This window comes from Mycothermus thermophilus (genome assembly GCF_041956435.1).
Source record: "Mycothermus thermophilus strain CBS 625.91 unplaced genomic scaffold VTJ04scaffold_5, whole genome shotgun sequence".
NCBI lineage: Eukaryota > Fungi > Ascomycota > Sordariomycetes > Sordariales > Chaetomiaceae > Mycothermus > Mycothermus thermophilus.
In genome coordinates this window covers 2683484-2699622 of record NW_027191431.1, presented here as the reverse complement: position 1 = coordinate 2699622, position 16139 = coordinate 2683484, and the positions used below count along the sequence as shown (strand labels likewise).

Below are 16139 nucleotides of genomic sequence, written 5' to 3'. Positions count from 1 at the left end.
GTTCACACATACGACGTGGCGTCAACGTGGTATTATCATCATTCATTATTACTCCCTCCTGTAGAGGGAGGGCACATGGACTACTGTATATAGATGAGAGGAAATCCGAACTGGTTGGGATTGGATTGGGAATGGAATGAAAGTAAGAGATTTCATCTCTAGGGATCTGGAATCTCAGGGGATGGAGGGGGAACAACGACGACCAAGATCACGACCACGACCACGACGGTTACTTACGGCGACCATGACTGAGCGATACGTACGCACCACGCACACACACTCTTTTGTTCAGCACGTATTAGTAGATCATCCACGGAAAGGATGATGAAGAGGAGGAGGGACAGTACCGGGAATAGATCCAGTGGATGGGAGGCTTGCTTGAACTGGAACAAGACAACAACAACAGAACAAACACTCCGCAACAACACCAGAGCTGGGTGTCTTGCAACGGCGGTTTTGGGAATTTTTGAAATGGAATAGATGGATTGGAACTGGCCTCGATTGGCTGGCGGGCTGCGCTGGGTTTATTGGGTAAGGCTGGGATGGGATAATGGGTTCCTTGTATATAGAGATGGTTTGTACCTATCTACCTTACCTATCTGCCTTACCTCGGTACTATCGGAGCTGGATACCCATCGAAATTGCAAGATTCGGCGACATTGACAGGACGGCCAGTTGGTGGTGATTGTATGTCTGAATGTCTGTGTATTCAATAAAGTGCCGTGGGTATCGACCATGCGAAATATCTCAAAATAGACGCTATATACAACTGAGCTGCTTTCCTCTTCTCTTGTCCTTGGATCACCAACTCTCCATCATGTTGGGACATGGTTGTCCCATATACCCAATGTCTGTACTGGGCTGTCTTCCGGTTGAAGTCTGGTCCCTTTTCTTTTCCTCGCGCGGTTGGAAACGCCCTGCCTCCTGTCCCTAGACAAGGCAGGTTCCCAAACCATCCACCCACCAAACCCCGTCCCAAATCATGTCCGCTTGTCCCATGGAGCAGGCACCCGCCTACCCAGGCCAGGCCATATATAGATAACTAGGGAGGTATGACCGTAGTTATGAAGCAACGCAAAGCAAATAAGCAAACGCCCCAAACACCATCCATCCTGGCCACGCCACCGCAACCAGCTCGACCAGTACAGCGGGAAGTGGATGATTCTGTAGTCGATGGTATGTATATTAACCGGGCCCAATCTTGGGCATGTCGTGGTGCTCGCTGAGGCGCGCGAGGTGGGCGTTGAGCTCCTCCACGCGCTGCTTGTGGGTTTTGAGCAGCTCGGGGCGGATCCGGCCGGATTCGGTGAGCTCCTTTAACTGTTGTGTTACACACACATATCAGTATCTTGTTCAACCTTAGGTATTGTGTTTGTGGTCGTCGGGAAGGGGTAAAGAGTGTGGTGTAAGTAAGTAAAGGTAGGTACGCACCCTCTTCCTCCTCGCCTCCGCAAACCGCCGTTCAGCCTCTGTCTTGGCCACCTCTCCGTCATCATCTTCCTCGTTGCCCGAGGTTGGGGCTTGCTTGTCTAATTCGTTGTTGTTGCTGCTGTCAAAGGGAGAGCGGCTTCGGGATTTGGACTTGGATTTCGACTCTGCTTCGTCAACTGGGACGACGGGCAGGGGTTTGCCGACGTCGTCGCCGGAGCCGGTGGACAGGTTCTTTTCGAGATCGGATTTGCCTTCCTTGGACTTTTTCTTTTTCTTTTTGGTCACGCCCGTCGGCACGCCTTTGAGTTTTAACGGGCCGCGGGCGACCGAGGTGTATTCGTCTGAGGGCATGGCGGGGGTGTGTGGTGTGTTTGTGGAAATTGGTGGATTGGGGATGGAAGGAAGCAGCGGTGATGTTGACGTCGCGCGACGGATGGTGTTGATAGGTGTTTCTTATCGGGACCGGATAAGCTCCAATCGGGGGTTGCATGTATCGAGCTGGGAAAAGTGGGGCAGCCCCACCAGACCGTTGGGGTCCCGGGTATAACTTTTTCTGGGCGCGGCCAAAATTTTGGAATCTTCTTTTCCTTTTCTCTCCCCAGATCAAAAAGTAAACAACGAAGAAGCCACGACCATCACTAGCATCCCACTGTGTCTGGTTGCCAGATCTCGCCATTTGAGATCTCTTCGGAGAGAAAACTCCTTGATAGGAAGTTTCACACCCTTGATTCCCTGTGGGTGTGAGATGCTGATAGATTGGAGACATTTTCTTCTTTTTTTTTTCTCTTTTGTTTTTTTCTTCGACCGACCGACTGAGTCTCTGGGATCGGTACTATGAGTACCGCATTCTTGCCGGAGACGAAGTTGGAAGCTGTTATTTCCCCAGGGACTCGTCTCTGATTTTGTGCTTGTGCTTGTGTCTTCTGTCCGTCTGCCTACCGAGTTCAAGATGTGACCCAATGCTTTTCTGCTCCCCAGCTTGCTGTATTCCAACCTCAGCTGCCTGTCTGCTGTCGTCTTGCTCCTGATTTTGTTTCGGCAATGCCGACTTGCTGCGTCTCTCCATGCCAATTGCTTGAAGAGATTGTCAAGGAGATGCTGATCGAGAGTCACCCAAGGCTCCTCCGCCATGACTCTACGGAGCAGGATCTGACTCTGAATCGATCCGAAGGCGAAAGAGACGGGAAAGGAGAGGCGAAGAAGTCGACCCAGACCCTTCAGCGAGTGCCAAGACCAGGCAAAAGGCCCCTCTTATGTAAATGCCCCGCGGTGGGATGTCCGAGTGGGATGTTGACTTTGTACTTAACTTGGACGCCTCCTGAACCTTCGTTCTCTCATCGCGCCATTTCTTGACTTGAACACCACCTCACTCATTTTCTGCACTCACTGACTCTCCCTCAATCACTTCTACATCTTCACTCATTCCCACACACCACAAGAAAAGAACAGAAGAAAAACAAAAGCCAAAATGACCAACCCCAACCCCCTCCCCAAACCCATCCCCATCACCATCATCACCGGCTTCCTCGGCGCCGGCAAAACCACCCTCATCCTCAACCTGATCCCGCAACTCCGCGCCGTCAACCCTACCTACAAACTCGCCCTGCTCAAAAACGAATTCGGCGATCTGGCCGTCGACTCGCAGCTCGCCTCCTCCTCCGCCATCGCCGGCGTCGCCGAGCTCCTCAACGGCTGCATCTGCTGCAACCTGGTCGGCCAGCTGGGCGCCGCCCTGCAGGAACTCCGCGACACCGCCCGCCCGGACCGCGTCGTCATCGAGACCAGCGGCTCCGCGTTCCCCGCCACGCTGGCGCTCGAGGTCAACCGCCTCGCGCGCGAGCAGCCGGGGAGTTACGTCCTCGACGGGGTGGTGAGCGTCATTGATGTGGAGAACTGGAAGGGGTATGAAGACACGAGCTACACGGCCCGCCTGCAGGCGCGGTACACGGACCTGGTGGTGTTTAATAAGTGGGAAGGGTGCGACGAGAGGCGGTTTGATGAGTGTTTGGACCGGCTGGGGGATTTGGAGGTGGACGTGGCGTGGGTGAAGAGCGATCGCGGGTGGGTGGATGCCGGGGTGGTGTTTGGGGTGGATGGCGGGTTGGCGAGGGGGTTGACGGAGGAGAGTTTGCTGCTGCAAGAGGATGGGAACGGGTGTAAAGGGGAGGAAGGGTGTGCCCATGATCATGACCACGATGACAAGAAGAAACAACATCACCAATCCGAGGTGGAAGTCCTCTCCGTCGAACTCAAGGCCAGCAGTCCAGGAACCATCTCCGTCGACGCGACCAAACTCATGGCCTTCCTCCAACAAGCGCCCAAAGACCAAATCTACCGCATCAAATCCGTCTTCACCACCACCTCGGGCGGTAACCTACAAAATTCCGACGCGGGCACGCCAACCGTCACCCCCTCTCCCAAGGGCCGGTACATCCTCAACTGGGCGTTTGGGCGGTGGACGTTTACCCCGCTCGCCGACGGCGCGGCCGAGCATGCTTCGAGCAGCGACGCGCTGCTGAAAATGACCATCATTCTCGCCCGGTACGAGAGCGGCAAGTGGAAGAAGAAGCTGGAGGCGGGTGGTTTGGTGGAGTTGGAAGGGGAGGAGAAGGGGGAGTTGGTCGTTACGAGGGTGAATTGAGGACTTTAGACAGAGAGGTGAAGGATAGAGGAGACGATGAGGATAGACATCTTATACCCTATATACAGACACACATACATCAGTAGCAGTAGTTGGTTAATGCAAAGACTACCTTGATCGAGAAACACAAAAACCAGCCCATCCATCGTCACCGAACTTCATCGGTGAGAAAACTCCACAAAAACTCGATGAAGAAAGGAGGCGAACAAAACTCAAACATCCACACGAATTCCGACCCAACCGGCAAGGTATACAACACATAAAACATTGGTATCACTAAAACAACGCATAACAAGCCACAATACATCCCACATCAACCTCTAACTAACCTTTCCTACTCCACCTCCCTCATCCTCCTCGCCAACGCCGCCAGCTCCTCCCTGATCCTCGGATCGTCCTCCCCCATCTCCTCCCTCGCCACCAGCTCCCTATACCTCACCCGAATCTCCTCCATCTCCCTCATCCTCTCCCTCACCTTGGCCCGCAAGTACTCATAATCATCCCTCCTGCACGCCCTCAAGAAAACCTGCCGCATGCGCTCGCTGTACAGCTGGCAGCTGGCCAGCTCACGCGGCTGCATGTACTTGTAAAAGTTGCGCGCCAGCTCGCTGGGGTTGTCGTCGTCCTGGATCACGGGCCAGACGACCGCGTGGAAGCACTCGTCACAGACCGTAAAAGACGGCACGTCCTTCATGACGTGCCACATGCCGTGCTCGACGGGCGTGTTGCGCGGGCATTCGTCGTGCGACGAAATCTCGCGGACGCGCTCGGCCAGCTCCACGACGTCGGGCGCCGTGCGCCGCGTGAGCGCCTGGTCCGAGACGGCCATCATTTCCTCAAAGTAGTCAAAGAAGCGCTTGCGGTCGGGGTCGAACCACAACTCGCATTTGCCGCGCATCGGCTCGTGAGCCGCGTCCAGGGGGATGAAGACGCCCGTCAGGTTAGGAAGCACGACTTCGGTCATCCTGGCGCAACTGTGGCAGGCGTTGAAGGATTTGATGGGCCGCCGCGTATTGGGATCCATCATGCTGTACCAAATGCGCACTGCTTCATGGCGTCCCGCGCACGGCTGCGACCGAGCCGCAACAGATGCTATCCCTTGCAGCAGGCGCAGGTCCGAGTGGTTGTGTTTGAGCGTCATGAGGAAGGCGATGCGGTACCAAGGCGAGGCGCCAAAGTCGCAGACCACGGCTTGGTCGCCAGGGATCGGAAGCGGGATGAATTGGTGCTGGAACTCGGTGTTGGCGAAGAGCGCGCCAAAACAATCAGGACAGACCTTGAAGTTTTCGGCGCGCTTCAAGGTGTAAAATTGAACGGGACCAACCGGTCGCCGCCGGGCCAAAGCCAGAGATTTCCACGGACAATCCGGTAGACGGGACAATGCTTGCTTGGTGTCATCATCGTCAACCCCAGTCTCCCAACTCTCCACACGATTCATGTGCGGCGCAGCTGGTGGCGAGTCGCCTGAATCCTGTCGGACAAGCGCAGTCACGGACCGTGACCCAGGCCTCTCCGGCAACGGAGGGGGGCTCCTCGGCAGGGACGGGGTGGATGCCGAAACAGCCGATGCGCTGACGACGCTTGGGTCTCGTGACGGCGGTCGGCCCAGGCCGTTTCTGCTCTCAGAAAGGGGCTTCCTCGTCGGGGATGTATTGTTGGCCGGTGACGACGAAAGCGACCGCTCGTCTGTCTTCCAGTTGTCCACTTTCCGGGATCTATCCACCAGCGAAAAGGCCGAAGTTCGGGGACTTGCCTGCGGCTCGTCCGGGAAGAGGGCGGCATGTGCGGCTGCCATAGCGGGAGGAATGGCCACACCCGCGAGAGCCGGGTTCACACGCCGTGCACTTTCAGGAGGCCCGGATGGATAGTCGGGCTCCAATGTCGTTCGCGGAGGGTACGGACGGTCAGAACCCTTGGGACGTCTCTGGTTGTATTCGTCTTCGCTTGAGTAGTCGGTTCGATCCCGTCCCGATCGATATGGGCGGCGGCGGGTTGGTGAAGGATTGGGCATCTCCCTTGCTCCCCGAGGATGCCTCGGCGGGGAGGCGCCCCTGGCCGGCTTACCAGTCATAAAGTCGTCGCCGGGAGCCATGAAGGCAAAGATTTCATCCGGGTCGCCATACCCCAGTGGCTGTATAAGGGACTTGGGCCGTTCAGATGACCGGCCATCCCGGTAGTGCGTGGTTGAGTAGCTCTTGTGATGCGAATGGTGGCCGTCAGAATACTTGGACCCATGCGGCCGCCTCCTGTCTGCCACTTCGATCTCGGCATCCCCATCCCTCCTCGAGGGGCTGCGACCCGATCTCGTGTCGGCCCTGGCATCCGAATAAGCACGCTCCCGACCACCTGACGGGTAGCGAACGTCCCTGGGCGAAAGGTAGATGGTGTCATGGTGTCTCTCGCTGGGAACCTCCGTTCTGTCTCGAGACGGAGAGGAGCTGGGCCTCTCCCGCGGCGGAGATGGATGAGTTTCCTGATGCACGTAGGGCTTCTCTCGGTCACGGCGGCTGTTGGACCGACGGATTGACGAACCGCTGTCGCCAACATCGGTGTTCAGACGAGGCAGGTCCTGGTGACTCCTGCGCTTCGGGATTTCGCGCTTCTCGCTCAGCAGTTCATCCTTGGGTTCCTTGGACTCCTTGGCGTCCTTAGACTCTTTGGACTCGGGACGGTCGGTCTTGTCATTGGATGAGCCTCGCCGTGGTCTGTGTCCTTTGGCAGGCTCTGCGACCTCGGCAGGTTTGTCGCCGCCCACTATGACGTACTTTCGGCACGTGTTGGCATTATAGCGGACCTCGGCGGTCTTGGCTTCGTCGTCGGTGGTTGCGCTCGGGACTATGACGAATCTGCGCTCGGGATTGTACTCGTGGACGGGCATGAGGATGGGTTGTTGGTCGATTTCGCCGCGGTTCTTGGGCTCCTCATCGACGGCGGTGGAAACGACGGATACGCCGGAGCCGTGGTATTCCTTGGCGAGTGACTCTGCCTCGTCTTCGACGCATGGCGGAGGAGGTCGTTTAGGTAGAGTACGGGGTGTGGTGAAATCGGCCGCTCTGGAGACGCCGATGTTTGGCTGAGAGGGCTCATACGCATACGGGCGACGTTGGGAGTATCCGTAGCTGTAGGGAATCAAGTTAGCAAGCAGGGCGCCCCGCGATGAGTGGGACGGACCGACGTACGGATTCGGGCTCCTGGATCGGGAGGATCTCCACGATCCAGTGCTCAGGAGTGACTCGATATCGTCCCTTCGAACCATTCTTGCTTGGTGATTCTGGCGACGATGGTCATCCCAAGGTCAGAACATATCGCTGAGGCCACAGGCTGGGAGACGGTGAGGTGGTGTTGTTGGCGGCACAGCAGCGGGGCACACAGGCGACCACAGTGGAGGGGACTGTTGTCGTTGCAGCGGGGGTGGGGGATGATGACGATGGCTCTTAGGCGATGGCTCGGCCGAGAGGAAAGTTGCACAATGTTTGATGTGTGGAAGTGGAGGAAATGGGAAGAAAAATTAGTCGGTTAATGTCGGAGGGGGGGAGAAGAAAACAAGAAAAGAAGAGAAGAACGTGGTGAAGCGCGGAATTGCTTGTGAATTGGGAAGGAGTCGGTGTTGAATCTGGGAACCAGGAATCATGGCACGGCGCACATCAGTAGCAACCTAACGGCAGCAGCTGCCCGGTGTAACTGCAGCAGTTGGGTCGGGTGGGATGCAGGTTGAGTGGGGCTGGATTGCAGTTGGCTGCTGCTCAGTTTCTGTACGCATACGGAAATAGGTACTTACTGTAGTACAGGTGTTCGGCCCAAGGAAGAGATACGGGAGTTCATCCCTTTTCGTTTCTCCCTCATCTTGCAGGTCCAGTGTTCCTGAATAGAAATCCGCCAGGAACATGGAACCTTCAGGTTCAATTTGGATCAGACACGCTATCAACATGGGGAAAACATGGCTTCATTGGCCGACACCTCAGCTCAGGTAGGCATCAAAATAAGAAGGCTGGTGGACAAGAAAGGCTGACATGGATCCCAGCATGTCAATCAGATGCTTCCCGGAGCACGAGCACCGTCGGGCAGGGACGGCATGGTTGCACAGGCGATATGCAGGTGATGCCTGTTGGTGGTGTTTTGGATGACACCTCGTGGTTCCCCGGCAACTCACCTTGCAGCCACCGAGGTCGACGTCGCACAGACTCCAAGCATCTTCTGCTGTTTCGGGCTCCCACATATCGAGAGGCTGGTGTAATATCAAGGGAGAATAATTGTCTCAGTCTCACCCAAGATCAAAATAATAATAATAACAATACTTGGTAGAAAATATGCGGCTGGTCTCTCAGGTCAGGTAATCTATCACAACAAGCCTTGCCTTCTTTTCTCTCCCAGCCTCGTCAGCCTAACCTTCTCCGCGGGACGGTGATCCGCAGCGGTGGGTGTTACAACTGCAAGAATCTGCATAACATATTCTAGCAGCTGTTCCGTAGCGATGGAACGTTAATATTTTACTCCGCACCATTCAGGTCATTCCGCAGCCGAATGTACTCATAGCGCACGGCGCAGGCGTCTTGGAGGAAAGGCTCTCGGCTCGGCTTCACTCCAGCTTATAAGTACGGTCCAGCCTTGGTTCTTTGGTACCCAACCACTTATTGCCCGAGGTGCAACCGCCGGACAGCCCGCACTCAGATTTTGAAGTATTTTCTGCCGTCCATAGTCCAGGTTCCGTCGCTTAGGACGATGAGATTATGGAGGTATTAAACACTGTCTTGGAGAAGGGGAATCCCAAGATCTTATCTCTTATGTCTGAACGGCGACGGTGGGGGTTGGACATGGACCGTAAAGCAGTTCCAGCAGCGGAGGCTGATGTCATTCCCGCCATGACCCCAGCTCAGCCCTGTGAGGCTAAGCCAATTTTAGCACTTGGCTACTCTGGAGGTTGCTGCCCTCTTGCAACCAACAAGTCCGAGTGACTTGTTGGTTTGGGATGACATGATGGTGTCCACGGAATGAATGCATCGACCTCCAGTTCGAGGAAGATGGCGAGGAAAGGGGCAGAAATATTGTCTAAAATGGAGGCTGCTTGTGCAACCATTCTGGATGCCGTGATCTCCCAGAAAAACCCCATGTATGCACCCTACTGGTCAGCCTTCGCGATAAATGCATGCCAAGACATAAGCACCGCGGAAGCCCCGCCAAAATTTCCCGGCATCAAGCAGGTCACCTTGAGCTCTGAATTGAGCTCCGAAGCTCCGGACACAACGGCTTCGACGGCTTGCCATTGGGACAGCCACCCTCAACATGGCAACCCGTTTCCTGTCCAGACGTCTGCTGCCATGGCAGTCCCTGGCCAGGCCAAAGAAATGGGTGTGTCTCTCGTGCAGAGGGAGCACAGAGACCAGACGCCGCATCAACATTCCTCCAAATCCCTCCTCCTCCTCCTCCTCCTCCTCCAACAATAACGACAAGCCATACTATGTCACCACGCCAATCTTCTACGTCAACGCCGGTACGTCTACATGTCACCCGAATGGCCCGTCTAGACCCAGACCCAGACCCAAACTGACTACCGGGCTCTTCCTCTCCTGCAGCACCCCACATCGGCCACCTCTACTCGATGCTGCTGGCCGATGTCTTCAAGCGCTACCACATGCTGCGCGGCAGACCCGCCGTCCTCACCACCGGCACCGATGAACATGGCCTGAAGGTCCAGCAGGCCGCCGCCCTGGCAGAGCAACACCCCAAAGATCTCTGTGACGAAACCGCTCAAAAGTTCGAGGAGCTCGCCCACCTCGCCAATGTCGACTACACCCGCTTCATCCGCACCACCGATCCCGACCACATCGAGGCCGTCGAGCACGTCTGGCGCAAGCTGCGCGACAAAGGCCTCATATACGTGACCAAGCACGAGGGGTGGTACAGCGTCAGCGATGAGTGCTTCTACCCGGAGTCGCAGATCGTCAGGCATCAGGAGCCTTTCACCGGCGTCGTTTCCTTGGTCGCCCAAGACACCAATAGCAAGGTGGAATGGGTCGAGGAAAAGAACTATTGCTTTCGTCTGACGGCCCTGAAGGATCGCCTGATCGAGTTCTACGAACAGAACCCCACGTGGATTTGGCCAGCGCGGTACCGGGACGAGGTCTTGCATTGGATCAAGAACAACCTCCAGGACCTGTCCATTTCGCGCCCCGTTCAGCGCCTGACATGGGGCATTCCCGTGCCCGAGGATCCGTCCCAGATCATCTACGTCTGGGTCGACGCCCTGATCAACTATCTCACCACCACCGGCTACCCACACAACAACCCGCTCGAGCTTTGGCCGGCCGATCTCCACATCATCGGCAAGGACATCCTCCGCTTCCACGGCGTCTACTGGCCCGCCATCCTCCTCGCACTCGACCTGCCCCCGCCCCGCAGGATGCTTGTCCACTCCCACTGGCTGCTCAACAAGCGCAAGATGTCAAAGTCCCTCGGCAACGTGGTCCACCCGCTGTACGCCATCAACCGCTGGGGAGTCGACACGGTGAGGTTTTATCTCTTGTCCGAGGGCGGCATCGATGACGATGCGAGCTACAACAACCGCGTCCTCATGGAAAGGTACAAGAAGCAGCTCCAGTGGGGCATTGGGAACCTGCTTGGTCGCGTCAGTCGTTCCAAGGCGTGGAATCTGGAGGAGGCTGTCAGGAATTGCTACCCCGCGGATAGGCCGTTGGCTGAGGGCCTCGACGAGGTCCGTCAGACGGCCATGGCCAGCCTCACGGCCAAGCTGGAGAGCACGCCATCGGTGGTTGACGGTTACATGAACGAACTGAACCCGGTGAATGCCCTTCGTCATCTCCTCGAAGTCGGCGCTGAGGTATGTCATGCCACTTGTCCCTCATACATGTCCATTGACTAACTCTCTTGTTCTTACCCACAGATGAACAAATACATGGAACGCACCGCCCCCTGGTCCATGGCCTCCAGCCCGGACCGTTCTGTCCAGGAGGCCTGCCAGGAGGTGATCTTCCTCGCCGCCGAGGGCTTGCGCATCACGGGCATCCTGCTGCAGCCCTTCCTGCCCGCCAAGGCCGGGCAGCTGCTCGACATGTTGGGCGTCAGGCAGGACTGGCGCACGTTTGAGCACGCGGCACTGCGCGCCGACCCGGAGTACGGCCGACCGTTCGTCTCGCCCGGGCAGAGCAGGGTGGACGCACTGTTCCCGCCGCTGGTGGAGGAGACGGATTTCAAGGTCGGGGAGAAGGTGGGGCATAATAGGGATCGGATAAGGAGGAAGAAGGAGAAGGTGGAGGAGGAGGAGAAGGAGAGATTGTTGGGGAAGAAGGAGGAGGAGGTGACGACAGAGGTGAAGACGGAGGAGGTGAAGACGGAGGAGGTGAAGAAGGAGGAGGGGAGTGTATGAGTAGATGGTGATGGAGCAGAGATACCCCTTTTCGGGAGTGTATAACATGAATGTATGACCATGTACGAGTACTGTAGAATCAACGGCCGGACCGGGTTGTTGATAGAGTGAAAGAAGTGTTGGAGGAGAACTCGGATATAACGACTCGACCCGGTTACTGCATAGATACCTTACACCACAACTGAAATTTCAGTCATCAACTCTCCAAGACACACTTTCAGGCTCACTACCCCTAGATGTGATGTTATATGAACTCAGGCACCTCACTCCAGCACACCAACTGGTATTAACAAAATGAGAATTAATGAGCACGTTGGTACGTTCCCCTTCACATACACGCCGTCACGTCAACCTACTTGACCTCTACTGACCTGACTCTCACAGCCATCTCAACTAACAAGGTGCTGCTCGTGCCTTATGAGAGGCGCCATGTCCTGACGTATCATGGGTGGATGTCAGACCCTGTATGTGGTATTATTGTCCAAATAGCTATCCGAGATGGCCTTCTGCTGGCTGCGTTAGGCCCATCATCTTCTTTTTCCCGACACAACATCATGTCATGACTGACAACTTACTTACTTGCCCCCTCAGGCCATCCTCGAATCCACCGCCTCGGAACCTCTCACCCTCGAGGAAGAATACGAAAACCAAGAATCCTGGCGCGCCTCGCATGACAAGCTGACGTTCATCGTCTGTTTACCTCTTGACGAACCCACTACTACTACCAGCACCAGCACCTCTTCCTCCCCCGCATCCGAATCCGAATCCCAACCCCAACAGCAGCAGCAGGAATTCACCATCCCCTCCGGCCAGCACGACTCCCCCGCCCACATGCTCGGCGACGTCAACCTCTTCCTCTACCCGTACGAGCCCGAGGACGCGGTCGTCTCCCTCTCCACCCCGCTCCCCGTGCACCCAGAATACGTGGTCGGCGAAATCGACGTCATGATCGCCTCCGCGCAACACCGGAAGCAAGGCTACGGCCGCGCGGCGGTGCGCGCGCTGGTCGAGTACGTTTTGCGGCATGAAAGGGAAATCATGAAGGAGTACGCTGAGGATAAGGATATGGCGGACCGCCCGCCGAGGTTGAAGATGTTGATGGCCAAGGTGAAGGAGACGAATGAGGCGAGTTTGAGGTTGTTTGAGGGGCTCGGGTTTGAGCAGGAGGGGGAGGTGAATTATTTTGGGGAGGTGACGGTGGTGAGGAGGAGGTTGGATGGGTGGGGGAGGGGGGTGGAGGGGTATAGGGAGGGGGGGTATGAGAGGGGGGAGGGGGAGGAGGGGGTGGAGGAGAGGTAAGGAGGACGGGATAGAGGAGAGGTGAGGAGGATGTAGATAGCTAGGGATGGGTGGTGGACGGCGGTGAGGCGGAGGAAGGGGAAGAGGTTGAGAGGTGGATGTAGAGATAGACAGAGTGAGGAATCTAGATTCTTATGAAGACTACGTACTTGATTAGATGGTAAACCCGATACCGATACCTACCTGCCTTCCTACCTCCTTAAGTAGCCAGTAACACTCGTCTAGATAATATGACCGCAAACCATCCATCTACACCACCTACCTACAGCCCAAACTTCTCCTTATACCCCTCCAACACCCCCAAACTCACATTCGACCCTCCACAAACCACCAGCACCACATTCCTCCTTCTCCACTCTTCCTCGCTCAACCCCTTGCCCAACCACCTCCTCAATCCCCCGTTATACACCGTTGCCAGCGTCGCGCCGCACGACACCTCGATCAGCATCCTCGCATCGTCCAAAAACCGCAAACACGCCTCGGCTGCCTCGCGGTCCGTCACCGTCACGCTGAGCATGGTCCCTTCCCCTTCTTCTCCGCTCCCCTTCCTCAACCACCACTCCCACGTCTTCTCCGACACCCTGCGCGCGCCCAAGCTCGTCGCGATGCTCGTGATGGCGGGCAGCGTGACCAGCTCACCCGCGCGGACCGAGGCGTGCAAGCTATCGGCGCCCTCGGTTTCCACCGCCACCACTTTCGTCCCGCCAGCACTGCTCCCAAGACGTTTCGCGTTCCGCTCCAACCCCAGCATAATCCCATTCACCAACCCGCCTCCACCGACATTACACACCACCGCATCCACCCCGCGGCTTCCACCCAGTATCCTCCCCTCCTCGACATCCCGCGCCAGCTCGTCAACTAAGGTACTGACTCCCGTCCAAATATCCGGGTGATCAAACGGCGGCACATATACCTTCCTCACCTCCCCGTCCCCATCCCCATCTTTGGCGGGGGTATCAAGGAGCTGGGTACGCAGAAACGTATCTGCCTCGACCCAGCTCTCGCCTGTCTGGATGACCTCGGCGCCGAGCTCGTCGCGCAGCTTGGCGACGATGAGCGGGGAGGTGGTGGTGGGCACGACGATGGTGCAGCGGGAGGAGGGGAAGAAGAGGGACGAGGTCAGGGCGCAGGCGAGGCCGGCGTTGCCGCCGGAGGAGGAGAAGAAGTGGATTTTTTGGTTTGGGGTTTGTTTCTGGGTAGCATTATACATCATGTTGCCGATGCCTCTGGTTGGGAGGGTTAGTTATTTAATGAAGAGAGGGGGGAAGGGGATTTAGCTTGTGTATGTACGTACCGAGATTTGAAGGAGCCGGATGGCTGGACGTTTTCCAGCTTGAGGTAGATGTTGCAGCCGGCGATGCGGGAGAGGGGAGGGGAATAAATGAGCGGGGTGGACACCCAGGGTTTGGGCGGAGGAGGGGATGAATGGGAGTCGGGGAGGGAACCCATTTTGTTTTGTTGGTGATGTTTGTGGTTTGTGATAGTGGTGATAGTTGTGGTGTTGTGGTTGAGAGGTGAGTGAAGGTGTTGGTGTTGATGTTGGTGTTGAGTGAGGTGAAGTTGAGCCAAGCCGGAGGTCGTAGTGTAAGTCAGAACGGGACCCAGGACGGATGGGTTGCTGATCTAATAAAGAAACCGAACGAACGGGAGGCTTATCGGTTTGGCGCTGGGGTTACAATAGCACGCCCTTGGTATTACTATCTTCTAGATCCCTCGAGGACGCTCCGCTGCAACAACACCTCACCAAGAGAGGGAGGCAGGCCGTGTGAGATTTATCTTCTCGCCATGGAATTTGATCCTCAGTTTCGGTCCAGGCCAACCTCCCTGAAGCTGGTGTCCCTCCCTGTCCCTGAGCCGATCCGATGATATCCCCTCTGCGTCAAAGCGGTCTGAGGTCTGGTCTCGAATATGCAACTTGCACCTCGAAACTTGGTCTGGTGATGTACTTCATGGGAGGCTATTACCCAAGAAAAACAAACCCCGGGTTGCAGGGAGACAGTCTAGACTCGGGTCTGTAGGTAGGGACCTTGTTCTTGTCAGGAACCCGAAGCAAATCAATAGCATGCAAACTCAGCCATGTGCCGGTATTGAGTAAGGTATTGTGTGGAGTGGAGACAGGATTGTGTCCCATGCCGATGGACTGCAACGTGCAACGTGCAACACGAACATGAAATGCGTCTGTTCCTTCGTTGAGGACAGTGTCAGGAGATACGGTATTGTTCCCGGGCCCCCGGGTTATGTGCGGCTTAAACCGACGGTAAACGACGGAAATTCCGATTCCGCTGGACGCTCGGGGCACAGTCCACCAAAGACCGGGGAACCCGGGGATCCACATCGGCCGACGACCGGAGGCGGATATCCCTGTTTGGGCAAGGACACCAAGGACTTGCCCTTTTGGGTCACTTACACCACGACAACTGACGACGGTGAACAACTCCAGGCCTGGGATCTGGGGATGGGAGGAGCAAACCTGGAGGATGTCAGCTGGACAGGTTAGATGGTTAGAGGAATGGTGCCGGGTTTTGCTGGAAAATGACATTGTTCTAGAATTGTGAAGTGTTTGTCGGGGTCGGCTGGGGATAGGGATGGTAGGGCCGCGTGACCTGCATCATGGGAAACGATTAGTCTTGTATGAGTTTCCGACACATCTTTTGTGTGCTGGATCAGGAAATGATGGGTTGGATGCAGAGGTCGCAGGGTTTGGGTGTTGAATAGTTGGGGAGGTGAGCTGGATGGACTGGAAGAACAGGACGGTAAGCAGCCACAGACTTGGTACCAGCCACAATGCCTTGGCCTTTTGATGGATATCTCTGTGTCCAAATGCCTTATGTCAGTTGTGGCTGAGGTACATGATTACATTGTGTTGGATGTTGAGTAGACCGAGTTTGCGAGAAGTCGAGAAACCGAGGCCAACCATATCCGAGTCAACACTGATCAGTGATTTCGTCTTGAGAGGAATCCAAAGACAGACTCTTAGGTTTTATCCAGTTCCTGGGAAGGTAGTGTTGTGTGTTGTGGAAGGAGGTCAGAGTTCTCAGGAGACATGCCATCTTTTGGGCTTAGTGGAGTGGTGAGAGTAACGAGTAAGGTTCGAGATATGAGAGGCAGTGTTGACCTAGCGGCCAGAAGACATCTCCAGTCAAGATGTAACACCGTGAAGAAAATGAACGACTCGCTACTCAAAGAGTGGCAAAATACCGGTCAAATTTCCCATGAGAATTTAAGAATTAACGAGGGCAGCGAGCTTCGTGGACGCCTGAAGCACCTGAAGCACTTGGGGTCAAGGCATGAGTTTATTTACTTCACCTGATGGAGATACGAGCCCGCCCCCCCCCCCAAAACCCCCAAAAAAACCGAAACGGTACGGGACGGAGGGAGGAGGTAGTA

The 16139-nt window shown here is 56.0% G+C and overlaps 8 protein-coding genes across 8 annotated transcripts; 4 read left to right on the top strand and 4 right to left on the bottom strand.

Moving 5' to 3' along the window:
* Positions 1-233: 233 nt before the first annotated feature.
* VTJ04DRAFT_8050 (uncharacterized protein) lies at positions 234-737 on the bottom strand (the record flags this gene model as incomplete). The annotated part of the gene is made up of 2 exons (XM_069366445.1): positions 234-518; positions 609-737. The coding sequence occupies 2 exons, from the start codon at positions 735-737 to the stop codon at positions 234-236; spliced, it is 414 nt and encodes a 137-aa protein (XP_069217378.1).
* Positions 738-1185: 448 nt separating this feature from the next.
* On the bottom strand, positions 1186-1782 carry VTJ04DRAFT_8049 (uncharacterized protein; the record flags this gene model as incomplete). The annotated part of the gene is made up of 2 exons (XM_069366443.1): positions 1186-1320; positions 1432-1782. The coding sequence occupies 2 exons, from the start codon at positions 1780-1782 to the stop codon at positions 1186-1188; spliced, it is 486 nt and encodes a 161-aa protein (XP_069217377.1).
* Positions 1783-2899: 1117 nt separating this feature from the next.
* VTJ04DRAFT_8048 (uncharacterized protein) lies at positions 2900-4072 on the top strand (the record flags this gene model as incomplete). Its single annotated transcript, XM_069366442.1, has 1 exon — positions 2900-4072. The coding sequence occupies one exon, from the start codon at positions 2900-2902 to the stop codon at positions 4070-4072; it is 1173 nt and encodes a 390-aa protein (XP_069217376.1).
* A 334-nt stretch (positions 4073-4406) lies between these two features.
* VTJ04DRAFT_8047 (uncharacterized protein) lies at positions 4407-7328 on the bottom strand (the record flags this gene model as incomplete). Its single annotated transcript, XM_069366441.1, has 2 exons — positions 4407-7191; positions 7252-7328. 2 exons carry the CDS (start codon positions 7326-7328, stop codon positions 4407-4409), a joined length of 2862 nt encoding a protein of 953 aa, XP_069217375.1.
* A 2024-nt stretch (positions 7329-9352) lies between these two features.
* Positions 9353-11453, top strand: VTJ04DRAFT_8046 (uncharacterized protein; the record flags this gene model as incomplete). The annotated part of the gene is made up of 3 exons (XM_069366440.1): positions 9353-9560; positions 9643-10907; positions 10971-11453. The coding sequence occupies 3 exons, from the start codon at positions 9353-9355 to the stop codon at positions 11451-11453; spliced, it is 1956 nt and encodes a 651-aa protein (XP_069217374.1).
* Positions 11454-11747: 294 nt separating this feature from the next.
* Positions 11748-12752, top strand: VTJ04DRAFT_8045 (uncharacterized protein; the record flags this gene model as incomplete). Its single annotated transcript, XM_069366439.1, has 3 exons — positions 11748-11769; positions 11838-11917; positions 12045-12752. 3 exons carry the CDS (start codon positions 11748-11750, stop codon positions 12750-12752), a joined length of 810 nt encoding a protein of 269 aa, XP_069217373.1.
* A 262-nt stretch (positions 12753-13014) lies between these two features.
* VTJ04DRAFT_8044 (uncharacterized protein) lies at positions 13015-14201 on the bottom strand (the record flags this gene model as incomplete). The annotated part of the gene is made up of 2 exons (XM_069366438.1): positions 13015-13978; positions 14047-14201. The coding sequence occupies 2 exons, from the start codon at positions 14199-14201 to the stop codon at positions 13015-13017; spliced, it is 1119 nt and encodes a 372-aa protein (XP_069217372.1).
* Positions 14202-14919: 718 nt separating this feature from the next.
* Positions 14920-15249, top strand: VTJ04DRAFT_8043 (uncharacterized protein; the record flags this gene model as incomplete). Its single annotated transcript, XM_069366437.1, has 1 exon — positions 14920-15249. One exon carries the CDS (start codon positions 14920-14922, stop codon positions 15247-15249), a length of 330 nt encoding a protein of 109 aa, XP_069217371.1.
* Positions 15250-16139: the final 890 nt, after the last annotated feature.